Source organism: Micrasema longulum, unplaced genomic scaffold, assembly GCF_059751315.1.
Source record: "Micrasema longulum isolate JH-2025_06_02 unplaced genomic scaffold, ASM5975131v1 h1tg002625l, whole genome shotgun sequence".
NCBI lineage: Eukaryota > Metazoa > Arthropoda > Insecta > Trichoptera > Brachycentridae > Micrasema > Micrasema longulum.
In genome coordinates, this window is record NW_028279760.1 from 13,777 (window position 1) to 24,726 (window position 10,950).

Here is a 10,950-nt window from a genome sequence, read left to right on the forward strand (position 1 = left end):
CTGTCAAGAATTCGATCAATCTCTTCTAACGCGTTTTTGAAAATATGCATGATAAATTGGAAAAATGCTCACATCTTAAAGGTCGGCATTAAGAAAATGTTGTCTAAAAAAATAAAACCCGCATTCATGCACTTAAAATAAAATTTGTTAAATGACTTTTCTATTTATTTTGCTGTAATTTTTTTTTCATTTGCCACTGGACACTTGTATATACAGAAATTTATTTATTTAAAAGTAGATGTGTTGAAAGAATAATTATAAAAGAAACCTATTACTAACAAAAGTGGTCTACATTCGTATTTAATTTTGTATTGCAATTAAAATACACTGTTTTTTTTTTTTTTTTGGTTGCCTACAACCGATAATTAGATTCATAATTTTTTTGATATTATTGTTATAGAAAACAAACATTATTTTTTTCAAAATTACTCCAATAACTGATTTAAAATCCAATACAAAATTTAAGATACCTAGCTCACATTTTGAAAACTATTTGGCTATTACACATATACTGTACTTTGCTTTTGATTATTTTTAAGTTCATTCACCTGTTACATGAGTTCACTGATCGTGTTATAAAATAAAAAATAAATAATTGAAAAATGTACATAAAAAACATTAACAGTATAGCTACAATTACTTCAAACTTCACTAAGTACATTATTTGTTAAAAGTCAATACTTATGCATGCATATAAAATCATTCATTTCAGTTCTTTTATTCTTTTCAAAATGATCTAAATTTATTTTTAATGTTTACCATGGGAATGGAAGACTTGAAAATAATATAGTGAAATAAATTCATACAAAATTTAAAAGTTAAATACTGGATCTCATGGGGGTATTTTAAGATAATAAAATCTATACAATATGTCCCTGGTCCAAAAGACCCATTCCGTTATGTCTTCCTTCCTGATCACCTAATTCTATTTGCTCCTTTAGAAGTTCTAGTTCTCGAATCCCAGAAACTGTTACTTCGTATTTATGCGTAACTAGAGTACGGTAAAAGTGAATTGCAAAAGCTAAAAACACAATTAGAACCGGTATAAGAACAACACATGCAGACCAAGCAGCAATTGGACTAAGATCATAAAATTTCACCCAGCATAAAATAGCAATTTCCAATAAAAATAGCAATAGGCCTAAGAGGGTCGAGAACGCCCAGGCTGTTTCAATATACCAATGCAATCTCTCGTGTGGAGACTCGTGAACTAAGGAGATGCTGTGTAAATTGCAAATAGCATCGATGTTTGGTAGGATGCATGTACTAATCATTAGTGCTAACATATGGACGGCGACTAGGAGAGTTGTGCAGATAGCAAAAGCAACCAGCATTCCTTGAGGCACTTTGGATTGTTCGTTCAATTGTACTTCAACCATTGCAACCTAAAAATATTTCAAATGATTTGTTACAAAATTAAAAAATAAAGATATTATCATTAAACTGAGCTTCGAAACCCATCCAGGAAAAACCCATACATTGGAAGTAAATAAAAATATAAGACAGTAATCCCCTGTGAGATCTGTTTATCCGCTCCTTTCCTATAAATATCTAAAAATGTAAATAAATTAAATGCCTACTAACAAAAATATTGAAAATAAATACATACATATTTCGAAATTTATACCAGATGTACATCCGAACCAGCGTTGCCAACCCTATCGATTTTGGGAGTAATCTACCAAATTCGATGGAAATTCTATTGATTTTGAAACATTTCTCTATACAATAAAATTTCAATCTAAAAATGGTTTTATCTATGAAATGTTGAACAACTGGAATTTTTTATAACAGCAACTACCCTCTTTTGGGTAAACAACAAATCATCTCGAAAGGTTGAAAACCGTGGCCACCGCCTCTGGCCATCCCCCACAAATCTTGAGGTCAGAATCTTCTTGAGGTTAGTAACTCTGAATACCCCCTCCCATCGAATCTACCAAAATCTATTGATTTATTTTTTAGACTACATATTTTTGTTTGATGGGGGTTGGCAATTCTGACTCGGATAGAACTACGATCATATATTTATTCAATTTTAAGATCAAATCAATGATATTACTGTATCAAAAAGGAAATAAATTACACGTCAATTATGGGACACATAGGTTATAAACAGTAACACAATATACAGAGTAATCAATTTATTTATTTGACAAAAAATTGAATATTTTTTAATAATTGCTCTATTTACCAACCGAATTGATCAATAAACATTTTATATTGATGTACTGCTACAGTACCCTAGCACTATTAGGGTACTTACTTACTAACAGATAAAGGTAAAAATTCATACTTTTATAAAATTTTAATATTTACCATTGCGAAACCAGATAGCAGTGCAGAAGTTTTGCTGGATGCCTTCAGCTTGGCTCTGCTGAGCTGAAGTTTCCTCCATGATAAGTATCCCGGAGTATGGAGTCCATCACCAGATTGAGACATACCACCACTCTGTTCACCAGACATCAAAGATCTGTTCTATTCATTCAAATACAATTATATATTCAGAGATTTCCTTGATTTAAAAATAACATAAATGGACAGGTTGATTTGTACTGTCGGCATAAATATATACTAAGCTAATTTTTGCAATTTTGACTGTATGATGACTTAGTGAAAGCCATTAGAAATTATTTTTCGATTGAATTGGAATTTACTTTTCACCACTTTATGATTAATTATATTATTATTGCAAAACAGTAAACATTGTGATCCTGACAGTCATTAGTGTTACAATGTTTATTATTTTACAAAAAATATTTTTAAAAAGAAGTTATTTTACTAAGATTATTAATTTTATGACTCTCAAGGGGTGACCAAAATGTATTTTTTATAGCAAAGAAATATTTCTGTTCTTATGATTTACCCAAATATTAAAATATTTTGGAGCCATTTTAAATGAGTTGTAAATAACTTACTCTAAGAAAATAAGAATCAGGATTCGGTAGAGTGGAGTTTGAACCCCGGAACTCTGAATTTTTTTTTCTTAGTTCACTAAGCATTAATAAAGCTATGATTCGATTAATTCATTTATTGATTTTAACGAGTCCATATGTATAAAACAGAAAATCTTGATAACACCATCGTTTAGTAAACCCATTTAAACAATTTAGGTAGCAAATAGTATTTCATTCTAGGTATGCTCATGAAGTTATGATATTTAAAAGAAAATGGAAGTTTGTAAGTTTAGAGTTCAGAGTATAGATAAAACTCTGTTATTCAGTATACATCATTCATGATTTATCAACAATGTACTAAATAATTATCATTATTTCAAATATTTCTCATTAAAAGTTTGTTTGTGCTTAGTAAAATTTGAATTTGGACTTCTTACATGTATATATTATAATTTAAAAATCTGCATCTTAAAAACAACAATGACAAATTAATATAGGTATCTCTATACTTTTTTAAAATATTTATTTATTTTTTTAATATCAAGTACATTTTTTACTTTGTGGTATGACATTTTACACTTATTTATTTATAAAATTGTACAAGTCACTTTAACTTTTGAATAATACGTTGACCGGTTTTGAGGTTACTTCATCATCATCAGGAGTTGTCCTGTTCAAGGTTAAAGGACAAGTCCTGATGATGAGGAAGTAACCTCGAAACCCGTCAATGTATAATTCAAAAGTTTAAGTGGTCTTTGCAAACTTATAAATAAATATTTTCATATTCATTTTATATATTTCCGTACTAATTTTTTAATTCACGAGATTTATATGGATTCACTGGTATTAAATACCTATGCATACTTATTAATGCAATAAATTTATAAAATAAATAAATAAGCATCTCTATGGTTCTTTATTATAAACAAAATATAGAAATACCTTCATCAATTTGTATATATATTAGGCCAATTATAAATTTTCATTTGTTTTTCTAAAATTAATAGACGGAATATTTTTTTTAATTTTACAAAATTAGAAAAAAACTATTCAAACTTCATAACAAAAGCTTAACATGACTAAAAGGCTGGTGAAAAGAATCTGGTCATATTATTATACATATAATATAAAAAACATATTGTAAACTAATGAATCAAATTATTTTGAAATATGTTTGTGTTTGAATGCACCAGCACTTTAATGAGACATGCAATAGTTTGATTAAATATTTTTTCTTGAATATAAGCAAAATGGCAATTTTCTTTTTTGGAAAGGTTATTTTATCACCATTTCAAGTTATTTTACTACCCCCATATACAAATATATATTAATATTTGCGCCCTTCAGATTTTTATAAAAATGGCACGAAAGATATAAATCATCTCCAATAATAATAATATAAACCAAATAGGCATTAGATTTTTTTTTTAAATATTGACATTATTGACCATTATTTAATGTTATAAGATAATGAAAAATAAAAAAAACAAATATAAGATTTCAATATTACATGTATCAAAAGTTGTTTAATAACATAGATGTTTAAAATATTGAGTATTATAAATAAATTAAATATATAATAAAAACACCTCTTACAAGATAAAGCTTTTTTTTGCATATAAATCAAGTGTGTGATGAAGGTGTAAAAATGCAATTTGAATTATTGTGCACTAAAAAAATTTGATAAGATGCATTTATTTTGGCAATAGGATATGAAATCGACGGTGGAAAGGCAAAAATTCCTAAGCTACGTGTAGCCAACTTTTTTTTTTTCTAAATTATTAAAAAATCTCATATCTTTAATATTCATTTTAAATTATGGAGGAATCACTTCAAAATATTTAGGTATGAATATTTTATGAAAAAAAGAAAGGAAATAACTATTCTGTACATTACATTGTAATATATCGTCAGTGATACTGCAATACTGTGTAACCTTTTTTATGAAAATGTTTTACTGATATACTTTTTTTTGTAATTATTACTATTATTACTCTAAATAATGACAGTTTTTCTAATACTCCAGTGGTATTTTTGGTTGATTACAATCGTAAGTAATATGTTAAGAGAACGCTTTTAAGGTTCCACTGCCAAAAAATTTAATCGTCAGTTACAGCGTATTGCAGTATCACCGTCAAAATCATTCTCAAATAATTTGGATTATAATGCGCTTAAGGAAAGCATTTTACTTTTTTTTATTTAAAACTAAAAATAGCCACGGTAAGTACTTGAGTGGAAAAATAACATGCGGTGGCATGATAAAACAAACAAATGATGAGTTGATTGATGTAAAAAAGGCATGCAAACATGAATATCTGAAAAGACGACTTTGGAAAGGGAGTTTTATTATGGTCATTCATAAGTGGTATATCTATTATGTCCTACCGGTAAATACTTGCAGAAAGAAGTGTGAGAGTGCCAGACACCTGTTACCAGTGACTATTTCAGATCATAAGACAGCCAGGCTGCAACCTTGAATTGATGAAAAAAAAAGAAAATAAAATCTAACGATACCTACATCATGAGTCAATTCACTGAACACAACTTATTATTTTATGGTCAGGATAGCCAGTGGCCGAGCCAGTGTGCAAGAACACGAGTAAGAGTTTAATTTTCAAAACAATTTGTTCCCGCTAAGCCTCTATCTGGAGACTTGTTAGCAGGTGGGAAAGAGGGGATATGGAAGAAGGTTATGAAAAATACACCACAACACCCAGAACAATTGAGAATAAAATCTTTGTTGAATATTTTTCTTGCAACCGCCGGGAATCGAACCCGCGACACCAGTTTCACAGTTGGCCGTCTAACCGACTGCGCCACGGCGATTGTCAAACTTAAATGTACGATTGAAGAATGACAGTGTTATCACTTTTCATACGAGCAAATACATTTCAGGATAACAACTTATGAAAATTTAGAATTGTTATAACAGCTAGGTAAAAACCAGTGGAGAAACTGAAGCGTGTTCAGTAAAACGAATACGTGTTTAACAATAATACACCCCATGGTATATTTTTGTTGTCTTAGTCAAAAGTAGTTTATGTACTGCAAGAAACTTTGTTTTCGAAGATTTCAAACACATCTAAATTGTTGATAAAATGGCGGAAAAATTAAAACTAAATACCTATTAAATATTGTATATGGAGATGTATTCAATAAAAAAATACTAAATGAACCGAGAAATCAACAAACAGAGCTTGCACATTTTCTCGAAGCAAAGCAAAATTCATTTCAGAAATTACTTATATCACTTTAGTCAATAAAATAAGGTGCCTTTATTCAGTACAAAAACTAGGAAGATGGATTTCATTTCTTCTTCTTCTAGTGCCTTGCCGGGTCCCCCTGACGTTGGCGATCATTACAGCGAAAGCATATGTATCTGTCCTGCACTAATTTTATATTTCGCAGCTAGGACGACTGCTATTACTGCAGGATTTTATTACATAAGCTTATTATATTTCTTGGAAGATAGAATGGAACTAACAACTCATGCGTGATTCGATGCAAGACCAATTGTAAAAAGAACATTCATGTAATTTGTAGCAAGCAAAATTATTTTAAAAAGCTTTTGAGTAATTGCAAACCTGTTAAGCTAAAGAGCTGTAATTATTAAGTTAGTACGGCATTACCTTATAATATTTCAACCGCCCAAATTTGTCAACTTCTGGAGCTTGGTTTACACGAACTGAGTTAAATCCTGCGGTACTTGCTGACCACACAGACATTACTAAAGAAAAATCTTGATAAAATAAGACAAAAACTTTTCAATCCTGAATTGTAGAAAACCGCAATGTAATTATAAAAGTAAATCTTTACAAGGAGTGTATGCTAGTAAAAAAAATAACGTAAATATTATTCATACCAAAAATAAAAACACTCGCGTCCGTTTATGTCATTTTTTTATAGATGTCAAAATTGCCAGTCAAATCAAAATCCGTCAAATGGTCAAATATCTTGTAAAAAAATATCATGTAAAATTTTCCAGAGACGAAAATTGTGTAGAAATAGAAGCATCAAAAGAATTAGATCCATAGACAAAACTTTGATTAAGTGGTGTGAAAAGATTGTGCAGATATGTCATACAAATAATCGATTATGTAACCGAACTATTATAACTATAAAAATTATAACACTTTTTTAAATTAATACATGCAAGCCTTATCTCCCCATTAAAAAAACAGCTGTTATTTTTAGTTCATCAGGTTTTTTTTATCTTTTGGTTAATATATTTTGTTTTTAGTACAAATTTTAATTAGCAAAACATGTACATTTATTTTTTAATTAAAATATTCCAACAGAGATATAGAACATTTTATATGTCGAAAATAGAAGTCTAGGCATTTACAGGGTGTATGACCGGTCATTTGCTGATTAATCTTATTTTGGTAAACTTGGCTGAAAAAACATTGAGCAAAGATGACTGTTTTTGTAGAAATCTTTCACCGGTAGGTATTTAAGTTGTTTCAATGAGCCCTGCATGGAAACTTGATTTCTTCTTTTTGTATCAGAGGTATCCAATAAAAGCATTGTTTTGTCTTGGATCCCTAGCCATTGTGGTATTCCCGGGAAAGAAAAAATTAACGCGTTAGCAAAAGAAAGCAGTCTATTCCTGGGATCCTGCCTATAGCTTACCCACCACATACCGCACACCGCATCTGAGGACATAAGTCTCCTTGGCGGTGCCCACATACACGGAAAATTTGCTCGTTGTCAAACGAGAAAAGCTGCCCGAAGGAGCTCTCTGAAATCTGGTAGCCTTAGCATCTTTGTGCCGAAAGAAAGTAATCCAGAAGTACATAATATGTACTTCATTGGATTGAGAAGAGGGGGAAGTGAATTCATCACTGACGGGATCCTGCCTATAGTTACTTTTACTACCACTGGGTGATCTCCTCGTTATGATGGAGGAGAAACAACTTTGCGCTTGGCAAAAGAATATTGGGTAGCCCTCCCAAGTCAAGGAAATACATCTTTTACAACTGAAACCAAATGTAACGGAAAAGCGTTGGTTTTTCAGAGTGACTCTAACAAGTTTGAGACATCCTCCATATTGTAGAATGCGTATTGGGCACTGATTAATGGTTCTCACCTATTCAGAGTCCATGTGGGGACTCTGTGATCTGCGAATATCAGCTCGAGGAGGAAGATTTAACCATGTTTTTTTTATGCCCCATAAATGATTGTTATCCTGAGTTCCTATCCAACCTCTCCGATATCAATGTACCATTCCCTACACCTCATATTTTAATGTGTAACTCTAATGTTCTCATCCAATAAACATATGTACACATTCAAAAGTTATGTAAATATCTAGTTAAAAATTGTATCAAGTTGAAAATATGTAATATATCGATATGCATGGTGTACTCATATGTATTTTATGAAAGATTTTCGGGAAACAAGTACTGTTTGTTAGTAGATGGTGTGTAATGAGGAATATAAAAAAATCATTTTAAAAATTTAAACACAGCAGGTTTCTGAAAAAAACTATTAAAGTGGAAAATTTCGAATCACGTTTAAAAATGAAAAAAAGGTGTATAGACAAAATTCTTCTTTTAATAAATAAAAAAACACGTGACGTGTTGCTGATAGTTATTTAATATATATATAATTTAATTTAAATTTTGTATAAAAAATAATTACAACAAATACAAACAATACATTTCGCCGTGCGGTAGCGCTGCTGGACCAATAGCGGGCGGTACTAGGTTGGCCAATCACGTGGCGAGAGAGATAGCGAGCACATTCACCCACTCTATCGGTCTCTCTCGCGCCACGTATAAGGACGCCCCCTCCCGCTACCCGGCCGCAGTTCCCTGCCAATCGCACGGTGATCAACATACAAACATAAATATGAACAATTTTATCTCTATGACACAGTAAATAACATAGTAGGCAGTCAATAATATTTTATTAAATAATATTTATTCTATAGTATATGCTTCAGTATGGCGATGACCACCCCCGAAAGCGACAAATGTTAGTCTTTATTGGGGAGTAGTACCTCGCATACACATACTGAAGTTCCTGATTAAATATATTGAAAGGCCCCAAGAAGGGCCGCCAAGTTGGCATACGCACATATTTGGCATATTTCTGCGTAGCATCACAATGAATGTCTGTTAGAGAATGAAGGCACGGAAGGCCCACGAATTGAAATGCCATTTTCTTCGTGCTGGTAACGGGTCTATTATATGATAATTTCATTTATCACGCAGTTAATTTTCCCCAAATAGTCTTATTTTTCTAAAAATATCCTATTACCTAGACTTTTAAATTTAAAACATTTTAGTAGATATGACGGAAAAAATGATAAGGCACATACAACAAATTGATCACATTATAATTTATTGAGATCTAAATTTACTGTGTTGATGTTCCTGGAACTACGTATTAAGATAACATTGTCTGTTTTCGCAAAAATTTACGTGATTATTTTGCTGAATTCTTATCTTAATTTTACTTAGAAAATAAAAATGTATTTTTATAAAGACAGTGGAGTGCGCAGCATAAAAAACAGCTGTTGTATTTTAAACCTAAAATGTATTTTAGAATGTCTCTTTTTTGGTTTTTCAATCGATAAAGGTTGACTGCAATCTTTAGTTGGTACTTGGTAAACAAGCTTTCCATGTGATAATCTTGGTGTAAAAATGAAAAATAATCTTATTTATTTTAGTTTAAATTAATATTTGCCCATACCAGGGGCCTTATACTTGACTCATTCGTCTTAAAGTCGTATGCGACTTCCGTAATTCGACGAGTGACAGCATTCTTGAACTACCCATACGAATGCAGTCGATTGAAAAACCAATCGACTTTAACTCGACTGCCCCAAAGCACTCGACATTGACAATCGAATGCGACATCGTAACTTCAGCTGCCAAACTTCCTTCTTGTGGAATGCTCGGCATTCGTGTTTTGAATGACGAGTAGATATTTTTGTTGTATTTTTAACTTGGAATTTACAAAACTGATCAATGTTATGTTGATGCGTATCAACAAATGTGCAACATATATAATTGTACCTATTTTTAATTCATTCTCAAATGAAGTTTCACTAGAAACATGATTTCAAAATTATGGTTTCGTTCGTCAATATCGTACGTATTTGAGAATTATCTCATATGAATGTTTTGTACACTTTTAAAATCAATTAAATGAAAATGAACTATTTCTAATAACATGAAGATGTGTTTTTAAATTAATGAAATGAATACGAAATAATTCCAATACATGAAGATGTGTGTCAAAGGCAAATAATAATTATCAATGTTGCAGTGTCTCAGTAAAAAAAAAATCTTTTATTTCTTTCATAATATTCCATACACAAAATATTCAACAGAAGAAGTCTGACAACAAACAATAAAGTTTTATGTGTGGCAGGAGACTAGGAGAGCTATATATAAATACGGATTTGTTAGTATTGTAATTAAATTGTCGGAGGGTTTTCAAGAATAGCATTATGACAAAACAATCGAGATGCCCAATCGACTATTGTCGAGTGGGTGACAAAATGTCACATCTATCCAGCATAAGGCTCCAGCGATAAATAATACATTGAAAATAGATTTGAAAATGTAGACGGTTTCGGTTTAAGAATGTTTAAATTCAATTTATTATTATATAATATCTTAAGTTTGTCCAAATGTTTGTTGAAAAATACTGGATTTCACCTCTAATGTTATCCATCTCTGTTGTAATTTATTATATTAAAAACGGAGCAACGAAGTAAATAATTCAAGAGACAAAATGCTGTTTTTTCAATGAATTCATTGCACGCGGACGTTTAGAAATTTAATTTGGTTTATTTGCCCTTAATGACATATTAAAAGGTACTGTGTTGGAAATAATAATTTACGCTTCTTTTCGTTTTCAAAACACTTTACATATTGTTCATGTTTTTTTATTCAGGGTGCATGAACATTTTTTTCAGGTTTACAGAAATAACACAAACGTTTAAATGATACGTGGGTATCTATATAATGCATTGAAAGAAGATGCAGATAGATATATAAAAGAACGACAAAATATGAAGCAGGAAAATTATAAAAATAAA

The 10,950-nt window shown here is 30.7% G+C and overlaps 1 protein-coding gene across 12 annotated transcripts; it reads right to left on the bottom strand.

The window, feature by feature from the left end:
- Positions 1-247: 247 nt before the first annotated feature.
- Orai (calcium release-activated calcium channel protein orai) lies at positions 248-6,946 on the bottom strand. Of its 12 annotated transcripts, none has more exons than XM_088240865.1 (5): positions 6,757-6,900; positions 6,524-6,621; positions 5,280-5,366; positions 2,317-2,475; positions 248-1,385 (listed from the first exon to the last, which is right to left on the bottom strand). In XM_088240865.1, exons 4-5 carry the CDS (start codon positions 2,461-2,463, stop codon positions 861-863), a joined length of 672 nt encoding a protein of 223 aa, XP_088096991.1. In that variant the 5' UTR covers positions 2,464-2,475; positions 5,280-5,366; positions 6,524-6,621; positions 6,757-6,900; the 3' UTR covers positions 248-860. The 12 variants fall into 12 exon arrangements, with proteins under 12 accessions (XP_088096991.1, XP_088096994.1, XP_088096989.1 ...); XM_088240868.1 differs by having other exon boundaries at positions 2,317-2,470; positions 6,757-6,883; XM_088240863.1 differs by lacking the exon at positions 6,524-6,621 and having other exon boundaries at positions 6,757-6,946.
- Between the last annotated feature and the right edge of the window lie 4,004 nt (positions 6,947-10,950).

What these genes read in the sequence shown, in the direction of transcription:
- Orai (XM_088240860.1), bottom strand. Translation starts at nt 6,619, where the DNA reads ATGTCTGTGTGGTCAGCAAGTACCGCAGGATTTAACTCAGTTCGTGTA. An exon ending in GGCGGTTGAAATATTATAAG is followed by an intron (nt 2,476 to 6,523) that starts GTAATGCCGTAC and finishes TTGAATGAATAG; the next exon opens with AACAGATCTTTGATGTCTGG. An exon ending in TGCTATCTGGTTTCGCAATG is followed by an intron (nt 1,386 to 2,316) that starts GTAAATATTAAA and finishes AAATATTTTTAG; the next exon opens with GTTGCAATGGTTGAAGTACA.